We start from the raw sequence: 24048 nt of genomic DNA on the forward strand, positions 1-24048 counted from the left end.
ATGTATGTACTTATTTGCATGTTACCTATCTTTCCTTCCTAGAATACAATCCCACAAACGTGGTCTTTGTTTTTGTATCCCCAGCTCTGTAACAATATCTCATAAATATGTTGCACTCAGTAAACGTTTCACAATGACTTTGTTGTTTAACATAAGCATACAGGTCTGAGGGTAGGGAAGAGGTTGGAATTTTAAGGGACAGAGGCACTATAGCTATACATTAACAATTGAGTGGGAGGGTGGTAGAAGAAGACATTGAAGAGCGGTAGACAAGAGCTAAATCTGGTAGGGAGGGCAGTGTTCTCAGCCCTGAGTGCACAAGAATCACCTGGAGAACTTTAAAAACAGCACTCCTAGGGCCTCCCTGGTGGCGCAGTGGTTGAGAGTACGCCTGCCGATGCAGGGGATACGGGTTCGTGCCCCGGTCTGGGAGGATCCCATATGCCGCGGAGCGGCTGGGCCCGTGAGCCATGGCCGCTGAGCCTGCGCATCCGGAGCCTGTGCTCTGCAACGGGAGAGGCCACAACAGTGAGAGGCCCGCGTACGGCAAAAAAAAAAAAAAAAAACAGCACTCCTGGAGATACTGATTTGGTTGCGGTGGTCAGTTGATGTAGGGCCTTGTAACATGCTAAGGAGTCTGGATTTTCTCCTAAAAATAATGGAAAGCATTTTACCAATTTTAAGTGTGAAAGGTACATTTTATTTACATGTGAAAAGGATCGTTGGCTGTTACATGCAATATAAATTAGGTGGACAGTACTATGAGCAAGAATGAGATGAAGGAAATCAGGAAGCATGGATGATACATTGAACGAGGCAGTTGATACTGAGGGTGGAGAGCAGTGGAGGTATTTGAGAGGTATTTTGGAGGTAGAACCAGTAAGATTTACTGATGGATTGCCGATTCCGATGGTGGCACTTACTGGGATGGAGAAAATTAGGGGAGAAGTAGCCATGTTAGGGTAGAATCAACAATTTTGTTTTCTACATGGTGACTTCAAGATTTCTGCTAATGCAGAAATTTATTATAATTTATATACAAGAGAATATGCCAATAGGCAGTTGGATATATGTTTGGAGCTCAGAAAAGAGGTCAGATCTCGAAGTGTACATTTATGAGTCATTACTATGTATACACCCAAAATAGTTTTCAAATGAAATAACAATACATGGAAATTCTCTGAAAGGAATTTTTTCATTCACTGTTAAGCTTGAAAAGAATATTGGTTTATTTTTGAAATTGCATTTTATTTTATTTTTAGAACCACAATGCCATGTTTATTGTGAAGTGAAATTATTTGTTAGAGGAATTAATGAACACCCAGCATGTGGATATTCGGCCAATAATTTTTTTTTGAATTTTATTTTATTTCTTTTTTTATACAGTAGGTTTTTATTAGTTATCTATTTTATGCATATTAGTGTATATATGTCAATCCCTATCTCCCAATTCATCCCCCATCCCTCGCCCCCCCTCTTCCCCTCCTTGGTGTCCATATGTTTGTTCTCTACATCTGTGTGTCTCTTTCGGCCTTGCAAACCAGTTCATCTGTACCATTTTTCTAGATTCCACATGTATGCGTTAATATACGATATTTGTTTTTCTCTTTCTGACTTACTCTGTATGACAGTCTCTAGGTCCATCCACGTCTCTACAAATGACACAATTTCATTCCTTTCTATGGCTGAGTAATAGTCCATTGTATATATGTACCACATCTTTATCCATTCATCTGTTGATGGGCATTTAGGTTGCTTCCATGACTTGGCTATTGTAAATAGTGCTGCAGTGAACATTGGGGTGCATGTGTCTTTTTTGAATTACGGTTTTGTTCTGGGTGTATGCCCAGTAGTGGGATTGCTGGATCATATGGTAATTCTATTTTTAGTTTTTTAAGGAACCTCCATACTGTTCTCCATAGTGGCTGCTGTATCAATTTACATTCCCACCAACAGTGCATTTGGTGGGAATGCACTGTTGCATTCTCCACACCCTCACCACCATTTGTTGTTCATGGATTTTCTGGTGATGCCCATTCTGACTGATCTGAGGTGATACCTCACTATAGTTTTGATTTGCATTTCTCTAATAATTAGTGATGTTTAGCAGCTTTTCATGTGCCTCTTGGCCATCTGTATGTCTTCTTCGGAGAAATGTCTACTAAGGTCTGCTGCCCATTTTTGGATTGGTTTTTTTTCTTTTTTTTTTTAAATATTGAGCTGCATGAGCTGTTTATATATTTTGAAGAAAATCCTTTATCCGTTGATTCATTTGCAAATATTTTCTCCCATTCTGAGGGTTGTCTTTTCATCTTGTTTCTAGTTTCCTTTGCTCTGCAAAACCTTTTAAGTTTCATTAGGTCCCACTTGTTTATTTTTGTTTTTATTTCCATTACCCTGGGAGGTGGGTCAAAAAAGACTTGCTGTGATTTATGTCAAAGAGTATTCTTCCTATGTTTTCCTCTAAGAGTTTTATAGTGTCCAGTCTTATATTTAGGTCTTTAATCCATTTTGAGTTTATTTTTGTATATGGTGTTAGGTAGTGTTCTAATTTCATCCTTTTACATGAACTGTCCAGTTTTCCCAGCACCACTTATTGAAGAGACTGTCTTTTCTCCATTGTATATCCTTGCCTCCTTTCTCATAGATGAGTTGACCATAGGTGTGTGGGTTTATCTCTGGGCTTTCTATCCTGTTCCATTGATCTGTATTTCTGTTTTTGTGCCAGCACCATATTGTCTTGATTACTGTAGCTTTGTAGTATAGTCTGCAGTCAGGAGGTCTGATTCCTCCGGCTCCGTTTTTTTCCCTCAAAATTGCTTTGGCTATTCAGGCTCTTTTGTGTCTTCATACAAATTTTAAGATTTTTTGTTCTAGTTCTGTACAAAATGACACTGATAATTTGATAGCGATTGCATTGAATCTGTAGATTGCTTTGGATAGTATAGTCATTTTCACAATACTGACTCTTCCAGTCCAAAAACATGGTATCTGTCTCTCCATCTGTTTGTCGTCTTTGACTTTTTTCATCACTGTCTTATAGTTTACTGCATACAGGTCTTTTACCTCCTTAGGTAGGTTTATTCCTTGGTATTTTATTCTTTTGTTGCAATGGTGAATGGGATTCTTTACTTAATTTCTCTTTCTGATCTTTCATTGTTAGTGTATAGGAATGCAAGAGATTTCTGTGCATTAATTGTGTATCCTGCAACTTTACCAAATGCATTGATTAGCTCTAGTAGTTTTCTGGTGGCATCTTTAGGATTATCTATGTACAGTATCATATCATCTGCAAACAGTGACAGTTTTACTTCTTCTTTTCCAATTTGTATTCCTTTTATTTCTTTTTCTTCTCTGATTGCCATGGCTAGGACTTCCAAAACTCTGTTGAATAATAGTGGCAAGAGTGGACATCCTTGTCTTGTTCCTGACCTTAGAGGAAATGCTTTCAGTTTTTCACCATGAGAATGATGTTTGCTGCGGGTTTGTCATACATGGCCTTTATTATGTTTAGGTAGGTTCCCTCTCTGCCCACTTTGTAGAGAGTTTTTATCATAAATAGGTGTTGAATTTTGTCAAAAGCTTTTCCTGCATCTATTAAGATGATCATATGGTTATTATTCTTCAATTTGTTAATATGGTGTATCACATTGATTGATTTGTGTATGTTGAAGAATCCTTGCATCCCTGGGATAAATCCCACTTGATCATGATGTATGATCCTTTTAATGTGTTGTTGGAGTGTGTTTGTTAGTATTTTGTTGAGGATTTTTGCATCTGTATTCATCAGTCATATTGGTCGGTAGTTTTCTTTTTTGTGACATCTTTGTCTAGTTTTGGTATCAGGGTGTTGGTGGCTCGTAGAATGAGTTTGGGAGTGTTCCTTCCTCTGCAATTTTTTGGAAGAGTTTGAGAAGGATGGGTGTTAGCTCTTCTCTAAATGCTTGGTAGATTTCACCTGTGCAGTCATCTGGTCCTGGACTTTTGTTCATTGGATGATTCTTAATCACAGTTTCAATTTCATTACTTGTGATAGGTCTGTTCATAATTTCTGTTTCTTCCTGGTCAGTCTTGTAAGGTTATACTTTTCTAAAAGTTTGTCCATTTCTTCCAGGTTGTCCATTTTATTGGCATAGAGTTGCTTGTAGTAGTCTCTTAGGATGCTTTGTATTTCTGCGGTGTCTGTTGTAACTTCTCCTTTTTTCATTTCTAATTTTATTGATTTGAGTCCTCTCCCTCTTTTCCTTGATGAGTCTGGCTAAAGGTTTGTCAATTTTGTTTACCTTCTCAAAGAACCAGCTTTTAGTTTTATTGATATTTGCTATTGTTTTCTTTGTTTCTATTTCATTTATTTCTGCTCTGATCTTTATGATTTCTTTCCTTCTACCAACTTTGGGTTTCGTTTGTTCTTCTTTCTCTAGTTCCTTTAGGAGTAAGGTTAGATTGTTTATTTGAGAACTTTCTTGTTTCTTGAGGTAGGATTGTATTGCTATAAACTTCCCCCTTAGATCTGCCTTTGCTGCATCCCATAGGTTTCGCGGCATCGTGTTTTCATTGTCATTTATCTCGAGGTATTTTGTGATTTTCTCTTTGATGTCTTCAGTGATCTCTTGGTTATTTATTAATGTATTGTTTAGCCTCCACATGTTTGTGTTTTTTACGTTTTTTTCCCTGTAATTGATTTCTAATCTCATTGCGTTGTGGTCAGAAAAGATGCTTGATATGATTTCAATTTTCTTAAATTTACCGAGGCTTGATTTGTGACACAAGATGTCATCTATCCTGGAGAATGTTCTGTGTGCATTCGAGAAGAAAGTGTAATCTGCTGTTTTTGGATGGAATGTCCTATAAATATCAATTAAATGTAACTGGTCTGTTGTGTCATTTAAAGCTTGTGTTTCCTTTTTAATTTTCTGTCTGGATGATGTATCCATTGGTGTAAGTGAGGTGTTGAAGTCCTCCACTAGTATTTTGTTCCTGTTAATTTACTCTTTTATAGCTGTTAGCATTTGCCTTATGTACTGAGGTGCTCCTATGTTAGGTGCATATATATTTATAATTGTTATATTTTCCTCTTGGATTGATCCCTTGATCATTCTGTAGTGTCCTTCCTTGTCTCTTGCAGCCTTCTTTATTTTAAAGTCTATTTTATCTGATATGAGTATTGCTACTCCAGCTTTCTTTTGATTTCCATTTGCATGGAATATCTTTATCCATCCCCTCACTTTCAGTCTGTATGTGTCCCTAGGTCTGAAGTGTGTCTCTCTTGTAGACAGCATATATATGGGTCTTATTTTTGCATCCATTCAGTGAGCCTTTGTCTTTTGGTTGGAGCATTTCATGCATTCACATTTAAGATAATTATTGATATGTGTGTTCCTATTACTGTTTTCTTAATTGTTTTTGGCTTGTTTTTGTAGGTCCTTTTCTTCTCTTGTGTTTCCCACTTTGAGAAGTCCCTTTAACATTTGTTGTAGAGCCGGTTTAGTGGTGCTGAATTCTCTTAGCTTTTGCTTGTCTGTAAAGCTTTTGATTTCTCCATCGAATCTGAAAGAGATCCTTGCTGGGTAGAGTAATCTTGGTTGTAGGTTCTTCCCTTTCATCACTTTAAATATATCGTGCCACTTCCTTCTGGCTTATAGAGCTTCTGCTGAGAAATCAACTGTTAACCTTATGGAAGTTCCCTTGTATGTTATTTGTCATTTTTTCCTTGTTGCTTTTAATAATTTTTTTTTGTCTTTAATTTTTGCCAATTTCATTACTGTGTCTTGCCATGTTTCTCCTTGGGTTTATCGTGCCTGGGACTCTCTGTGCTGAACTTGGGTGGCTATTTCCTTTCCCATGTTGGGGAAGTTTTGCATTATAATCTCTTGACATATTTTCTCAGCTCCTTTCTCTCTTCTCCTTCTGGGACCTCTATAATGTGAATTGTTGTGTTTAATGTTGTCCCAGAGTTCTCTTAGGCTGTCTTCATTTCTTTTCATTCTTTTTTCTTTATTCTGTCCTGTGGCAGTGAATTCCACCATTCTGTCTTCCAGGTCATTATCCATTCTGCCTCAGTTATTCTGCTGTTGATTCCTTCTAGTGTATTTTTTATTTTTCATTTCAGTTATTGTATTGTTCATCTCTGTTTGTTTGTTCTTTAATTCTTCTAGGTCTTGGTTAAACATTTCTTGCATCTTCTCGATCTTTGCCTCCATTCTTTTTCTGAGGTCCTGGATCAACTTCACTGTCATTATTCTGAATTCTTTTCTGGAAGGTTGCCTATCTCCACTTCATTTAGCTGTTTTTCTTGGGGTTTATCTTATTCCTTCATCTGGTACATAGTCCTCTGCCTTTTCATTTTGTCTGTCTTTCTGTGAATGTGGTTTTTGTTCCACAGGCTGCAGAATTGTAGTTCTTCTTGCTTCTGCTGTCTGCCCTCTGGTGGATGAAGCTATCTAAGAGGCTTGTGCAAGCTTCCTGATGGGAGGGACTGGTGGTGTGTAGAGCTGGGTGTTGCTCTGGTGGGCAGAGGTCAGTAAAACTTTAATCTGCTTGTCTGCTGTTGGGTGGGGCTGGGTTCTCTCCCTGTTTGTTGTTTGGCCTGAGGCAACCCAGCCCTAGAGCTACCCAGCTGTTTGATGGGGCTAATGGCGGACTCTGGAAGGGCTCACACCAAGGACTGCTTCCCAGAACTTCTGCTGCCAGTGTCCTTGTCCTCACGGTGAGCCACAGCCACCCCCGTCTCTTCAGGAGACCCTCCAACACTAGCAGGTAGGTCTAGTTCAGTCTTCTATGGGGTCACTGCTCCTTCCCCTGGGTCCTGATGCGCACACTACTTTGTGTGTGCCCTCCAAGAGTGGAGCCTCTGTTTTCCCCAGTCCTGTCAAAGTCCTGCAATCAAATCCCACTAGGCTTCAAGTCTGATTCTCTGGGAATTCCTCCTCCCGTTGCCGGACCCCCAGATTGGGAAGCCTGACATGGGGCTCAGAACCTTCACTCCAGTGGGTGGACTTCTTTGGTATTATTGTTCTCCAGTTTGTGAGTCACTCACCTTGCGGTTCTGGGATTTGATTATATTGTGATTGCGCCTCTGCTACCTTCTCACTGCGGCTTCTCCTCTGTCTTTGGATGTGGGGTATATTTTTTGGTGAGTTTCAGTGTCTTCCTGTCGATGATTGTTCAGCAGTTAGTTGTGATTCCAGTGCTCTTGCAAGAGGGAGAGCAACATTTTATTTTAAACGTACTGCATGCTCAATGTAAAAAAACTTGTAAAATATCTAAAAATATAGGAACAGGGCTTCCATGGTGGCGCAGTGGTTGAGAGTCCGCCTGCCGATGCAGGGGACACGGGTTCGTGCCCTGATCCCGGAAGATCCCACATGCCGCGGAGCGGCTGGGCCCGCGAGCCATGGCCGCGGAGCCTGTGTGTCCGGAGCCTGTGCTCCGCAACGGGAGAGGCCACAGCAGTGAGAGGCCCGCGTACAGCAAAAAAAAAATAAAAATAAAAAAATAAAAAAATAAATAAAAATATAGGAACAAAGTTAACATTTCCATTATAAGACATAAGACTGTTATCTTTCTAATCTATAATATACATAGATTGTGTGTGTGTAATTATTACAAATTTAGATCATATTGTAAATATTTTAGTGTCCTTTTTGTGAATTGCACTCTCACTTAATATTACTTCAAGCATTTCCCAATGCCATTAAATATCCTTTGAGGTATTTTAATGGTTGAGGAATGTCTAGTCTTATGGATTTCATAATTTTACCACTTCCATACTATTTCCAGTTTTTCTCATTACAAATAATGATAGTATTATGTCTTTCCTTATTTCATCACATAATTGCCAGCTTTAGACATTATAAAGCAGTCTGTACAAATTTTTTAGGGAAAAATAACCTGACCTGAATTCTTATGAAGCAAAACATTTTCTCTTTGTTTATTGGCATCTGTGTATATTCTTTTGTGAATTGTTCATGTAGGAATGATTGTTCTTTCTATAATTTAAAAATATAACTGAATTTAAAAAAAAATTAACACATAAATAGAAATCGTTACTCTTTGCAAAGAAATACTTAGATCTTGCTAAATATTTGAGAAGTGTATGCACAACATAGCTAGAAAATGCCTACTGATCATGAATCACTATGTGAAAACAAGGCAGGACTTTCTGTAGGTTGCTGTCTATCTTTCAGCAAATATAATCCACTCAAACATTGGTTTCGTCATTATATACTGGACCAGAACATGTTTGTATTTTGTTCTGCTTAAAGTACATGTCAAAGATACATACTTTCCAGTCTTAATTTTTAGTGATGTGAAAATTGCATGGCCGTCCACAAGCTTTACATTACACAACATTTTGATTTTAACTTGAGCATAATGCATGTTTTGCTGTAGAAAATTTGTGTGTCTGGAAAGGGGAAGGCTCGTTCCGAGAGTGTTAGTAGTGAGGTTTCTGCTCTGAGCCCACCAGAAGCCACACTTCTTTCCTGTGTGTTTCAGCTTCTTGGGACCACTTTTATCACCTGCCAGATAGGGGATTTCTTCTTCAGGAGGATCTAGAAGGATATGGTGGTGGAAGGCATATTTTGGTTTCAGGAAAGTTTCTCTCTGGTTTTTCTAGAAAGAGCCTTTCTCTCCTCTTATCCTTCTTTCTCTATTTTATTATTATTATTATTATTATTTTTGCGGTACGCGGGCCTCTCACTGTTGTGGCCTCTCCCGTTGCGGAGCACAGGCTCCAGATGCGCAGGCTCAGCGGCCATGGCTCACAGGCCCAGCCGCTCCGCGGCACATGGGATCCTCCCGGACCGGGGCACGAACCCGCGTCCCCTACATCGGCAGGCGGACTCTGAACCACCGCGCCACCAGGGAAGCCCAACTTGACCTATTTTTAAAGAAGAAGAATACAGTGCTTGAAGAGAGTAAAAAAATAATAGGGCTTCCCTGGTGGCACAGTGGTTGAGAGTCCACCTGCCGATGCAGGGGACGCGGGTTCGTGCCCCGGTCCGGGAGGATCCCATGTGCCGCGGAGCGGCTGGGCCCGTGAACCATGGCCGCTGAGCCTGCGCGTCCGGAGCCTGTGCTCCGCAACGGGAGAGGCCACAACAGTGAGAGGCCCACGTACCGCAAAAAAAAAAAAAAAAAAAAATAGGTCAAGTTTTATTGCAGACAGTGGCATGAATTCATATTCTAACTCATTCCATTTGGGGCATGTTGGAAAGGTCTTTTACGGGAAGAGGTAAGTTTGTTAAACACAATAAGACCTGACCCCAGAGCACTCTTGAGCTCTGGCTAGTTTTTTGTTTCCTTTTTGTCCTTAGGCTCTAGTCACACAGTAAATTAAGTGTTCATAGCATTATATATAAATATGGCTATACTTTCTATTGTGTCAGGTTACATTTACCTAATGTGAGCAATAAATCATATTTCATATGTGAACAGCCAGATGGAATAAAGGTAATGGCTCTATTCACCATCACTATTTGGAGCCTTTTTGTGTTGATTTTTGTGTTGTACCTCATCATTTATTATTTGTGCTTCACAGGTTTATTGTGGCCTGTACAGCCTGGAAATCATGTCCAGAGACTGATGCAGAAAAGCTAGTTCAGCAGACTTTTCGTGCTTTCAGTGATATGATGCAACTGATGGACATTGCTCGTCTTTAGAGACTAATCATTTAGTAAGCACTTAACAAAACATATCATAAAACTGGATGCCGGGAGTGGGTTGGTGATGAGATAGGAAGGGATGTTGACTGAAGGAAACTTGTTGAATGTAGAAATTAGTAGAATTATGCTCTCTAAATTTATTCTGACATAGAAAGTAGAAATATTTTTAAGCTTCCTGTGATGCAGCAGCAATGCAAATTATGACTATAGAACTATGCAAACTTGAAAGTTAGCCTCAACAATGCAAATCTACAGATTTTAACAATGCAAATCTAACTTTTAAATACCTTGTTGGTACCTGTATAGGTAATAAATCTTCTCTCTGAACATCATCATAGACTCTATCTTTCAAGCACTTTAACATTTTCTAGTTGCCAAAGGATATGAAATACATGATTGGATGCTAATTCCCCTGAAATCAATGATTCCACATTCACCACAGGGATATAAGTCTACTATGTTTGGGAAAGACCACTACAATTTAGTCTAAAAAAAAGTTTATGTTGAACAGATAAAAGAATTCGGTTGTAGTAAGGAGGTTTACACCCTCTGACATACATGAAAAACCCTAAAAAAATTTATTATAGTATATTATTATAATTAGTTTTGTGAATATGAAATTAAAGCATTTGTATTTAAAATCAGTGACTTTAAAAGGACTAAATACTAAATCAGATTCTCAGGATTTATTTTTCCTTTGTTCTGTTTTGTAGTTTCTATTGTCAGAAAATAAAATTCTCAAAATCATATAGCTTCTTGTTTAGTGTTTTAGTAATTGCTTCATTCCTGTTTGACCTTGTACTTTCTGATCAGTTATGTATTGTGTAGTAAACCATGGAAAACCTACTGTCTATGATCATTTCCCATGACTGTGTCAGTTGACTGTGCCCATTTGGATGGCTCTGCTTCTGTCTTGCCTGAGTGAGTTACGCCGCTGCCATCACCAGGCTGCTGGGTGAGGCTGGGAAGTCTGAGACAGGCTCACCACCACCTGGTAAGTTACTGGCTGGGACTCTCTCTGCATGGTCTTTGATCATTCAGGATTCTAGCCTGGACTTCATACTGGGCAGTGGGAATGTTCCAAGAGTGAAAGGTAGAAGTTGTAAGGCCTCTTTGGTTGTTTTTAAATAATATCTAAAGAATTGGGTATTTTAGAAGCTGATCACCTCCTGCAGAGAAACCTCTTTTCACTCATGCTTTAACATTTAACCTGCCTCGTCTGGAATGCTTTTTACAAAGAGATTCCTGGGCCTTACCCACACCTACTGAGTCAGAATTTCTAGGAGCAAATGCCCCATGATCCTTATCAGGCAAGTTTGAGAATAATTACATAAGAGTAGGTTGAATTCTCACCTTGAATTCTCACCTCAAGGTGAGAATCACTGTGGTAACATACCCTTTGCCCCACTCCTCTCTTGGTTAACTGAAATTCAGTCTACTGCTACACATGGTTACATTTGAAAAATTCCTTGGTGTATATGATTTATTACATATAGAAGACCTGATTTGGATAGATTACTGACCTAAACAACCTGTCACAGCAGTGAGAATGGTTATTGCTGCAGTAAATTAAGGAAAAAACATTTCAGAGTGGTTAGCTCCCAAGGGTTGCCTAGAATATTTCTTTTTTGTTTGTTTGTTTGGTTGGTTGGTTTTTTTGCGGTACGCGGGCCTCTCACTGTTGCGGCCTCTCCCGTTGCGGAGCACAGGCTCCAGACGTGCAGGCTCAGCGGCCATGGCTCATGGGCCCAGCCGCTTCGCGTCATGTGGGATCTTCCCGGACCAGGGCACGAACCCGTGTCCCCTGCATCAGCAGGCGGACTCTCAACCACTGCGCCACCAGGGAAGCCCTAGAATATTTCTTTTTGGTCTCCATCTAAACATATTCCTTCTTGTTTAAGTGGATTAATCTTCTGGGAAAATAAAACTATTTGTAAAAGTAATGCAGTTCTATAGAAACAGCATTTTATTGATGTTTCTTTCAAATGTTTCTAATTGCACTGAGATAATATGTACAGTTTTTATTAATGTGTTTTAAACATTTAAAAAGTATGCCTCTTTCTTGCTTTATATGGAACAAATGTGTGCCTACAGTTAGCTTGTCTAAGGACAATCCCATTTTCTCTTGGAATTTGATGATAAAGCTGGGAATACATTCCTTTTTTTAAAACCTCAATTCTCTAATAGAATAACTTGAAAATTTACCAGTGAAGAGAGTATGCTATTGAACAATATATTTGAACTTTGTAACAAGGAAAATTGTTCCCAAACTACCCTATCATCTACCCAGTGAATCAGGACCATAAGAATTTTCCCTATGCCTGTGGCTTCTTCGAATTCTACAGTTTTATTTAATTAATTTTTAATTGAAGTATGGTTGATTTACTATGTTAATTTCTGCTCTACAGCAAAGTGATTCAGTTATATTTTTTTCCATTATGGTTTATCACATGACATTGAATATAGTTCTCTGTGCTGTATAGTAGAACCTTGTTGTTTATCCATTGTGTATATAAAAGCTCACATCTGCTAACCCCAACCTCCCACTCCAACCCACCCCCAACCCCCTCCGCCTTGGCAACCACCAGTCTGTTCTCTATGTGCATGATTATGTTTCTTTTTCATAGATAGGTTCATTTTTGTCATATTTTAGATTCCACATATAAATGATAACATAATGGTATGTCTTTCTCTTTCTGACTTACTTCACTCAGCATGATAATCTAGTTGCGTCCATGTTGCTGCAAGTGGCATTATTTTGTTCTTTTTTATGGTTGAGTAGTATTCCACTGTATATCTCTTACACATCTTCTTTATCCATTCATTTGTCAATGGACATTTAGGTTGCTTGCATGTCTTGGTTATTTGAATAGTGCTGCTATGAACGTAGAGGTGCATGTATCTCTTTGGATTAGAGTTTTGTCTGGATATATGCCCAGGAGCAGGATTGCTGGATCATATGGTAACTCTATTTTTAGTTTTCTGAGGAACCTTCATACTGTTCTCCATGGTGGCTGTACCAATTTACATTCCCACCAACAATGTAAGAGGGTTCTCTTTTCTCCACACCCTCTCCAGCATTTGTTATTTGTAGACTTTTTAATGATGGCCATTCTGACCAGCGTGAGGTGATACCTCATTGTCCTTTTGAATTGCATTTCTCTGATAATTAGTGAAATTGAGCATCTTTTCATTTACCTGTTGGCCATCTGTATGTCTTGTTTGGAGAAATGTCTGTTTAGGTCTTCTGCCCATTTTTCGATTAGGTTTTTTTTTGTTGTTAAGTTGTATGAGCTGTTTGTCTATTTTGGAAATCAATCCGTTGTCGGTCACATCGTTTGCAAATATTTTCTCCCATTCTGCAGCTTGTCTTTTCATTTTGTTTATAGTTTCCTTTGCTGTGCAAAACCCTGTAAGTTTGAATGGGTCCCATTCATTTATTTTTGTTTTTATTTCTATTGCCTTGGGAGACTGACCTAAGAAAACATTGGTACAAGTTATGTCAGAGAATGTTTTGCCTATTATCTCTTCTCGGAGTTTTATAGTGTCATGTCTTATGTTTAAGTCTTCAGGCCATTTTGAGTTTATTTTTGTGTATGGTGTGAAGGTGTGTTCTAGCTTCATTGATTTACATGTGGCTGTTCAGCTTTCCCAGCATCACTTGCTGAAGAGACTGTCTTTTTCCCATTGTATATTCTTGCCTCCTTTGTCAAAGGTTAATTGACCATAGGTGTGTGGGTTTATTTCTGGGCTCTCTGTCCTGTTTCATTGATCCATATGTCTGTTTTTGTGCCAATACCATGCTGGTTTTTTTTAAACCTTTACATTTAAGTACTTTAAAAAAAATTAATTTATTTATTTTTATTTTTGGCTGTGTTGGGTCTTCATTGCTGCAGGCGGGCTTTCTCTAGGTGCGGCAGGTGGGGGCTACTCTCAGTTGCGGTGCGTGGGCTTCTCATTGTGGTGGCTTCTCTTGTTGCGGAGCACGGGCTCCAAGCGCACGGGCTCAGTAGCTGTGGCTCGTGGGCTCTATAGCGCAGGCTCAGTAGTTGTGGCGCACAGGCTTAGTTGCTCTGTGGCATGTGGGATCTTCCTGGGCCAGGGCTCGAACCCGTGTCCCCTGCATTGGCAGGTGGATTCTTAACCACTGCCCCACCAGGGAAGTTCCTCCATGCTGTTTTGATTACTGTACCTGTGTAGTACTCTCTGAAGTCTGAGAGGGTTATGCCTCCTGGGTTGTTCTTTTTCTTCAGGATTGCTTTGGCAATTCTGTGTCTTTTATGGTTTCATATGAATTTTAGGATTATTTTAGTTCTGTGAAAAATGTCCTGGGTAATTTGCTAGGGATTGCATTGAATCTTAATTCTACAGTTTTATATACCTAAACTTTGCTCTTTACTTTCTCCATATGATTTTTAAATTTTTTTATTCAAGTATGGTTGATTTATAGTGTTTCAGGTGTACAGCAAAGTGATTCTGTTTTATATATATATATTTTTTTTTCAGGTTCTTTTCCATTATAGGTTATTTCAAGATATTGAATATTGTTCCCTGTGCTATACAGTAGATCCTTGCTGTTTATTTTTATATGTAGTAGTGCATACCTGTTGATCTTAAATTCCAAATTTATCCCTCCCCCCTTTCCCTTCTGCTAGCCATAAGTTTGTTTTCTGAGTCTTTTTCTGTATTGTAAATAAGTTCATTTGTATCATATATTTTTTTTAGATTCCACATATAAGTGATAGCATGTGGTATTTTTCTCTGATTTATTTCATTTAGTATGATAATCTCTAGGTCCACCCATGTTGCTGCAAATGGCGTTACTTCATTCTTTTTTATGGTTGAGTGATATTCTCTCCATATGTTTTTGGTAACTCATAGCTAGGCTGTTTTCATACTTCATCAAGCCAGATGTTACTTTTAACTCCTACATTTCAAATGCTGTAATATCCAACCCCAAATTGGATGTTCTAAATTGATATGGAATAAGATATACCTATATTTTATGATGACTTAGAAAAGAAGTCTCTAAATCAGAAAAAGTTGTAGAATGACTTGAATTTATTTTTAAGATACACTATAACAAGAGTTCATCACTTCTGTGTCCCAGCCTGGACATTGACCATAGAGAAATAGATGCCTCTCTGTGCTAGCAGCTGCTGGTGTGTGCCGTGCTCCCTGACTTTGCCGTTTTCAATCACCACTATCAAGTCTGCATTCTGAATGGTGGACAGGCGGTGAGCGATCACGATGCAGGTACGGCCTTCTCGGGCTTTGTCCAGAGCTTCTTGGACAATCTATTGATAAATCAAAACAGAAGCCTTATCTTAAAAATTGTAGAAATAAGTTTTAACTGTAAAGGAAATCTAAATATTTTACCATATGTACAAAAGAAAATTACCTTTCTTGTCTCATTTTGAATCTTTAGCTTTATGCATGTTTTTACATAATCCATCTTTTTTTTTCCACACACACACACACTGTATTTTATTTTTACAAGAGATAAATAGACTGACACCAAGCATTGTAAATGGATGACCACAACAAAAGCAACAATGATTGCAATTACCAAACATGAAACACACTCATACTATGTCATAATATTGACATTCAGTCCAGTAATCCTCCACTGTAACAGCTCCTTTACTTTGCAGTGAAAATTGATTTGTATATTTTTTGCCTCTGAGTCCTTGTGGGATTTTTTTTTTATTCAAACAGAAAGTCACAAAAATTATAATCCTCATCAGTTCACTCAGTCCCATGTAATTAATTTTTTTTCATCTTGATCTTTTGTTAGCACTTTTATGAGTTCATCAGTTTTCCATTAGAGTTCTGAAAATGCTTACTCATTCACTTAAGCAGTATAGTCAGTTACCAGAAACCTGTACTTGTCAGAGTCTTTTCCATGAATTCCTTGAAGATGAAACCCTTTTATAGGAACAAATTTGCAAAAGCATCAGAGTACACCCAGAACTGTCTGTAAATGACAAAAGACTTAAAAATGAGCACGGTTAAAGATTTGATGAAAGTTCATAATAATGCAATTGACAAGGAAATTTAGTTATTTCTGGGATATACATTTTAAAGTAATAACTAGAATTATGAGTTATAACATTATACCAGAACATACAAGATTTTTAGAAATTTCATGTAATGTCTGAAACATTTATATTAACATATTTCCATACTAACTAGAATTATTACTTATAACATTATACCAGAACATATAAGATTTTTAGAAATTTCATATAATGTCTGAAACATTTATATTAACATATTTCCATAATAATAACCCAAAGAAAGTTTAGTATTAGTTCTTTTGTTTGTTTTTTTATACTGCAGGTTCTTATTAGTCATCAATTTTCTGCACATCAGTGTCCATATGTCAATCCCAATCACCCAATTCATCACACCCCCACCCCAATCCCCCCCCCACGCCGCTTTCCCCCCTTGGTGTCCATATGTTTGTTCTCTACATCTGTGCCTCAACTTCTGCCCTGCAAACCGGCTCATCCGTACCATTAGTCTAGATTCCACATACATGCGTTAATATACGATATTTGTTTTTCTCTTTCTGACTTACTTCACTCTGTATGACAGTCTCTAGATCCAACCACGTCTCAACAAATGACTCACCTTTGTTCCTTTTTATGGCTGAGTAATATTCCATTGTATATATATACCACAACTTCTTTATCCATTCATCTGTCAGTGGGCATTTAGGTTGCTTCCATGACCTAGCTATTGTAAATAGTGCTGCAATGAACATTGGGGTGCATGTGTCTTTTTGAATTATGGTTTTCTCGGGTTTATGCCCAGTAGTGGGATTGCTGGATCATATGGTAATTCTATTTTTAGTTTTTTAAGGAACCTCCATACTGTTCTCCATAGTGGCTGTATCAGTTTACATTCCCACCAACAGTGCAAGAGGGTTCCCTTTGGTCCACACCCTCTCCAGCATTTGTTGTTTGTAGATTTTCTGATGATGCCCATTCTAACTGGTGTGAGGTGATACCTCATTGTAGTTTTGATTTTCATTTCTCTAATAATTAGATGTTGAGCAGCTTTTCATATGCTTCTTGGCCATCTGTATGTCTTCTTTGCTGCTTTCAGTAATTTTTCTTTGTCTTTAATTTTTGCCCATTTGATTACTATGTGTCCTGGCGTGTTTCTCCTTGGGTTTATCCTGTATGGGACTTGCTGCGCTTCCTGGACTTGGGTGGCTATTTTCTTTCCCATGTTAGGGAAGTTTTTGACTATAATCTCTTCTAATATTTTCTCAGGCCCTTCCTCTCTCTCTTCTCCTTCCGGGACCCCTTTAATATGAATGTTGTTGCATTTAATGTCATCCCAAGGGTCTCTTAGGCTGTCTTCATTTCTTTTCATTCTTTTTTCTTTATTCTGTTCTGCAGCAGTGAATTCCATCATTCTGTCTTCCAGGTCACTTATCTGTTCTTCTGCCTCAGTTATTCTGCTATTGATTCCTTCTAGTATATTTTTTCATTTCAGTTATTATATTGTTCATCTCTGTTTGTTTGTTCTTTAATTCTTCCAGGTCTTTGTTAAGCATTTCTTGCATCTTCTTGATCTTTGCCTCCATTCTTTTTCCGAGGTCCTGGATCATCTTCACTGTCATTATTCTGAATTCTTTTTCTGGAAGGTTGCCTATCTCCACTTCATATAGTTGTTTTTCTGGGGTTTTATCTTGTTTCTTCATCTGGTATATAGCCCTCTGCCTTTTCATCTTGTCTATCTTTCTGTGAATGTGGTTTTTGTTCCACAGGCTGCAGGATTGTAGTTCTTCTTGCTTCTGCTGTCTGCCCTCTGGTGGATGAGGCTATCTGAGAGGCTTGGGCAAATTTCCTGATGGGAGGGACTGGTGGTGGGTAGCTACATAATCCATCTTGCATATAGTTATGTTCTTTATAATAAAAATGGATTCTCACACTAGTCACAAAATGATTTAAACTTAACTACTTCACTTTTGAGTATTGTATTTCCCAGGTTTTCCATTATTAATGTGCTAAAGGAAATGAAAAGTGCAAAAAATAACATTTTATGCAAGTAATATGTGGTCATTTTTGAAAATTTGGAAAATGCTGGAAGGGATTCAATAAAAATATTCTACAACCGCTATCTACATTTGTTTTTTTCTGTGCTTGCGTATTTTTAAAAATTTTATTGAAATAGAGTTGATTTACAATGGTGTGTTAATTTCAGGTGTACAGCAGAGTAATTCAGTTATACATATACAGGTATGTATTCATACAGGTATGTATTCTTTTTCAAATTCTTTTCTCATATAGGTTATTCCAGAATACTGAGTATAGTTCCCTGTGCTATACAGTAGGTCCTTGTTGGTTATCTATTTTATATATAGTAGTATGTACATTTTAAAACCAGACTAATTTATCCCTCCCCTCCTTTCCCCTTTGGCAACCATAAGTTTGTTTTCTATGTCTGTGAGTCTATTTCTGTTTTGTGAATAAGTTCCTTTGTATCAGTTTTAAATTAGATTCCACATTTGAGTGATATCATAATAGTATTTGTCTTTCTCTGACTTACCTCACTTAGTATAATAATCTCTAGGCCCATCCATGTTGCTGCAAATGGCATTATTTTGTTCTTTTTTATGGCTGAGTAGCATTCCATTGTATATATGTACCACATCTTCTTTATCCATTCGTCTGTCAATGGACATTTAGGTTGCTTCCCTATCCTGGCTATTGTAAACAGTGCTGCAATGAACATTGGGGTGCATGTATACTTTCAGAACATGTTTTTCTTCAGATATATGCCCAGGAGTGGGATTGCTGGATCGTATGGCAACTCTATTTTTAGTTTTTTAAGGAACCTCCATATTGTTCTCCATAATGGTTGTACCAATTTACAGTCCCACCAACAGTGTAGGAGAGTTCCCTTTTCTCCACACCCTCTCCAGCATTTGTTATTTGTAGACTTTTTAAAAAATAAATAAGTAAATAAAATTTTATTTTATTTATTTATTTATTTATGGATGGATTGCTGTGTTGGGTCTTTGTTGCTGCATGCAGGCTTTCTCTAGTTGTGGCAAGCAGGGGCTACTCTTCCTTGCAGTGCATGGGCTTCTCATTGTGGCGGCTTCTATTGTTGCAGAGCATGGGCTCTAGGTGCGCAGGCTTCAGTAGTTGTGGCACAGTTGCTCTGCAGCATGTGGGATCTTCCAGGACCAGTGATCCAACCCATGTTCCCTGAATTGGTAGGTGGATTCTTAACCACTGGGCCACCAGGGAAGTCCCTGTTGACTTTTTGATGATGGCCATTCTGACCAGTGTGAGGTGGTACCTCACTGTAGTTTTGATTTGCATTTCTCCATTAATTAGTAATGTGGAGCATCTTTTTATGCGCTTGTTGGCCATCTGTATGTCTTCTTTGGAGAAATAACTATTTAGGTCTTCTGCCCATTTCTTGATTGGGTTTCTTTTTCCCCCTGGATATTGAGCTGTATGAGCTGTTAGTGTGTTTATCTATTTTTTTCATGGTTGACTGCACAAAGAAGTCTATTTTATAAATTAAATGGGACATGAGGTAGGAGGCCATACCTTTTCACTTTCAGTATCCAGAGCTGACGTAGCTTCATCCAACAGTAGAATTCGGGGGTGTCGGATGAGTGCTCGGGCAATAGCAATCCTCTGTTTTTGACCTCCTGAAAGCTGAGTCCCCTTATCTCCCACTCTTGTTTCATATTTCTGCAAGTTAGCCATTAGTAAAGTTAATAAAGTTCTAGCTCAGAAAAATTCTAATGACATATTGAATAAACTTTTACTTCTTAACACTTGACAGTTCTAATTATAAGAAAAAATTACTTAGAATCACTAAAAAGTTTCTGTAACAACTACCAAGTTGTCCATTTAATTTTTTTAACAGGACATTCATTTTCAAAATCAAACTAGAAAATTAATGACCTTAGTTTTCAATGGTATGCTGCAACAGATTCTCCAATCCCTACCATTATCAAAATGTCAGTTGATCTGCTATCATTGGAGTCCTAACATGGTTACATGTTAGTGTTTAAGGTATAACATTTTTTATTTGAAATATTCACGTGACTCACATGGAGCCTAGTTTATTCTTTTTTAAACTCATTCATTCACTTAAATATTTACCAGCTACCTATTATGCCAGAACTGTGGGAAGTATAAAAATGAATTTGTCTGTGTTCTTACACTTAAGGAATGTATAATCAAGAGAAAAAAAATACATACACAGCACTCAATATAAGATGAAGTTACTAGTCACTGTGAAAATTGTTTCACTGAACTCTTATTTTTCAAATCTATATTGATTTCACTGCAATTTGGCTATAGTCATAGCTGCTATAATGAGGTAATAAATAGGGAGTGTTGGGGACCGTGGAAATTGGAGAGTATAGTCGTCCAAAGAAATAAAACACTAAAGAAAAACAACCTTATACCAAAATTAACTCAAATGAAGTGTGAAATTAAAAGTAAAATGTAAAAGCATAAATTTAGAAAATAAACAGTGGAGAAAAATCTTCAGGACCAAGGGCTAGGCAAAGAGTTCTCGGACTTGACATCAAAAGCATAGTCTGCAAAAGGAAAAAATGAATTGGACCTCATCAAAATTAAAAACTGAAGCTCTGAAAAAGACCCTGTTAAAAGGATGAAAAAATAAGCTACAAACTGGGAGAAAATATTTGCAAACTACATTTCCAACACAGGACTAGTAACATGAATATATAAAAATCTGCCAAAACTCAACAGTAAAAAATAATCCAATTAGAAAATGGGCAAAAGATATGAAAAGACATTTCACCAAAGAGGAAATATAGATGGCAAATAACTATATAAAAAAATGTTCAACGTCCTCTGCCATTAGGAAACGCAAATTAAAACCACAGTAAGATATCACTATACACCTATCAGGATGGTAGAAAAAATAGTGGCAACAGCAAATGCTGGCAAAGATTCAGAGCAACTGTATCCCTCATACTTGCTGGTGGGAAAATGAAATGGCAGAGCCACCTTGGAAAACAGTTTAGCAGTTTCTTAAAAAGTTAAACAAGCAATTAGCATATGGTCTAGCAGTTGTGCTCCTGGGCATTCATCGCAGAGAAATAAAAATGTAGGGTCACACTAAAACCTGTACACAAGTATTTATAGCAGCTTTACTCTTAATAGCCCAAACGGAAACAACCTAGATGTGCTTCAACAGGTGACTAGTTAAAAAAGCTGAGGACCATATGGTAGCTCTATTTTTGCTTTTTGTAAGGAACCTCCATACTGTTCTCCATAGTGGCTGTATCAATTTACATTCCCACCAACAGTGCAAGAGGGTTCCCTTTTCTCTACAAAACAGAAATAGAGTTACAGATGTAGAAAATAAACTTATGGTTACCAGTGGGTAAGGGGAGGGGGATAAATTGGGAGATTGGGATTGACACATACACACTACTATATATAAAATCGATAACTAATTAGGACCTACTGTATAGCACCGGGAACTCTACTCAGTACTCTGTAATGGCCTATATGGGAAAAGAATCTAAAAGAGTGGATAAATGTGTATGTATAAGTGATTCACTTGCTGTACACCAGAAACTAACACAGCATTGTAAATCAATTCTACCCCAATAAAAATTTAAAAAGCTGCGGGTCATCCAGACCATGGAGCCATCCGACTCAGCAATAAAAAGGCATGAACTACAGTTATACACAACAGCTTCAGGGAATTATGCTGAGGGAAAAAGCTAATCTCACAAGGTTATATACTGTACATATGTTTACATAACATTCTTAAAGTATAAGATTACAGAAATGGAGAACAGTTAGTGGTTGCCAGGGGTCATGGGGAGTAAGGGCAGGGAAGAGGGGTGTGTGGCTATGAAAGGGCAACATGAGGAATCTGTGGTGATGAAAACATTCCATATCTTGACAGGGGTAGTGGATACATGAGTCCACACACGCAATAAAATTTCATAGAACTACAAACGTATCCAAATGCAGACAAGTATAATAAAGCCGGGGAAGTCTGAGCAAGATCAGTGGATTGTATCAAAATTAGTATCGTGGTTGCAATACCCTATTAGTTTTGCAAGATGTCGTTGGAGGAAACTGGGTCAAGGGTACACAAGATCTCTGTATTCCTTACAGCTGCACATTAATCTATAATTATCTCAAAATAAAATGTTTAAAAAAGAAAGTACCGTAAGGAATAAAGCAAACATGGCTACAGTACGAACACAGCCCTCAACCACCAGTTTGAGGTGACTTAACATCACCTCGTTTGCTTCTCACATTTGTACGAGGTAGACACCACGCCTAATTTTCCCATTTACCAGTAAGGAAACTTGGTATCATGGACTTCAGTGTCTTCTCCAAGGTCACAGTGCTAGTACAGAGGCAAGTTCTGTTACAAGACTTTGAAGTATAACTTTGGGAACTGTTGGAGGAGGAAAACAGTTTGCAGTTGATTCTGGTATCGGCCTAGGAAGCTACCAGTTCACTTACTTTGGGTAAGGTCTCGATGAAAGGATGGATGTTGGCTGCTTTGGCGGCACTCACAATTTCAGACATCTTTACAGACCGGCTGTTGTCTCCATAGGCAATGTTGTCGGCAATGCTGCAATCAAACAGGATGGGCTCCTGGGACACAATTCCGAGTTGGGCTCTGAGCCACTGGATGTTGAGCTTCTTTGCTTCTTGACCATCTAGGAGCTGAAAACCAAAGTCCACAAACTATAAGAAGGGCTTAAAAAAAAAAAACCAACTTAACAGTAAGTTACTAGGAGGACTGTTGCACATGGGTATCAGCAGTTTGTGAAATACCAACCCTCACAGCCTGTAAGCTCTTACACTGCTGGAGGCCAACACAGCCAACAAAACGATTTTTTTTTTTTTTTTTTATGTTGACTAGGCCATCCCTTTCTTGTTCTACCTGGAAAAATGGTGGCACGTTTGGCCCCGTCTTTCCACATTACTTTCTTTGTTCCTACCTGCCCTCATCCAGGCAAGTGTACCGTCCTCTGCCTTTAAGAAGTATGCAGTTAGGTGTCCTGCTCATACCTGCTGTCACCTGAACAACTGCAACCTTTCACCTTGACTGTATCCCCCTCCTCCAGGCACACCAGGAAAAAAAGCAGATCAGCAGCATGGCCCCAGATTTTGAAAGCTGGTTATCTCCTTTCCTACCTCTACCCCTCTTTCACTTGAGAACTACCAGCCTTCAACTTCCCCCATTTCTCTTTTTGATAAAACTAAGGACAAGAGTTCAATGGAAAGTGGACAAGCTCAAAGGGCAGTATCTTTATCTTTGGAAAACTGGCTTTGTTGATGGTGGTTTTGATTATTTTTTTGTTTGCTGTAAGCAGGAGGCATGATGCTTCTAGAGGAGCCTTGTGATGTGCTGAGAATACAGCTTCCAGCAATGCAAAGGGCACGGTGAAGAAATACAAGTCCAACTAGTCCTGCCCTCTATAGAAAGAAATTCCCACTGTAGTATTAGCACAGCATACCTACAGAGTATTGTTGAGCTGGTTTGCCCATATTCATACCTTCAGAGTAATTGTAATAGTGGAAGCATAAGATTTTCCCCAAAGAAACAACAAGGTTTAACATTCTGGTGACTCTAAATGGGGGTGGGCTTCCTGGGCTAGGTCAGTGGGTACCATCCCAAGGTAATGGGAAATGCAGGCATTATTGGTAAGAGCTAAGTCTCCCCTCATGGAAGAGGGCCAGGGGCTAGACACCACAACATCAATGCTGAAAGCCAAATATGAGAGGGCTGGAGTATGGGTTAGAGAGAGATGGCAATGCAGGAGGAGGGGAGGGAGTCCTGGGAGTCTACTCAGAACTCTGGCAGGGCTGTGCGGCTTACCTTTATAACCCAGGAAGCAAGTGAGTGTTCACGCAGGAGGCTCCCGCTGGCTCAGAAGGCCCAGGGCAGGGCACAGATCCACTTCATACTCAGTACTTTCTGAACTTCACTCAATTCCTGATGTTCTACCCTGTCGTCCCCATATATTTGTCTGACTATGGGTGCCACCTTGGGGTTTATAGAATGTGGTCATCGCATCAGCTAGGGTTATAGGTCTTGTCCAGTTTTTTCCATTATGGGAATATTGGTTTAGCCACTTGAAATACTGCCTTTAATCAAGTTACTAATTTAAGAAAGTGTGCTCACCACTGTTCCAGCCAAGGGGTCGTAGAACCGCTCCAGGAGCTGGACCACCGTGCTTTTCCCACAGCCGCTGCTGCCCACCAGGGCCAGCGTCTGGCCCTTCTTCACCTCGAGGCTCAGCCCCTGAAGCACGGGCACGTTTGGCCGTGTGGGATAGTTGAACGCGACTTCATTAAGTGTCACATTTCCTTCAAACTTATCCTAA

At 38.7% G+C, this 24048-nt stretch overlaps 2 protein-coding genes across 3 annotated transcripts in view; one reads left to right on the forward strand and one right to left on the reverse strand.

Moving 5' to 3' along the window:
* Nucleotides 1-10341, forward strand: part of CROT (carnitine O-octanoyltransferase) — a 68572-nt gene extending 58231 nt beyond the window's left edge. For both annotated transcript variants that reach the window (XM_060107462.1, XM_060107463.1), the window contains one exon: nt 9542-10341. In XM_060107462.1, coding sequence (XP_059963445.1) covers nt 9542-9662 — 121 coding nt within the window. In that variant the 3' untranslated portion in view covers nt 9663-10341. The remainder of the gene's footprint in view (nt 1-9541) is intronic.
* Nucleotides 10342-14758: 4417 nt separating this feature from the next.
* Nucleotides 14759-24048, reverse strand: part of ABCB4 (ATP binding cassette subfamily B member 4) — a 71791-nt gene continuing 62501 nt past the window's right edge. Inside the window, exons 24-27 of the mRNA XM_060107461.1 lie at nt 23847-24044; nt 22175-22381; nt 19247-19393; nt 14759-14962 (exon numbers count right to left, since the gene is read on the reverse strand). Coding sequence (XP_059963444.1) covers nt 14759-14962; nt 19247-19393; nt 22175-22381; nt 23847-24044 — 756 coding nt within the window. The remainder of the gene's footprint in view (nt 14963-19246; nt 19394-22174; nt 22382-23846; nt 24045-24048) is intronic.

Source organism: Mesoplodon densirostris, chromosome 9, assembly GCF_025265405.1.
Source record: "Mesoplodon densirostris isolate mMesDen1 chromosome 9, mMesDen1 primary haplotype, whole genome shotgun sequence".
Taxonomy (NCBI): Eukaryota; Metazoa; Chordata; class Mammalia; order Artiodactyla; family Ziphiidae; genus Mesoplodon; species Mesoplodon densirostris.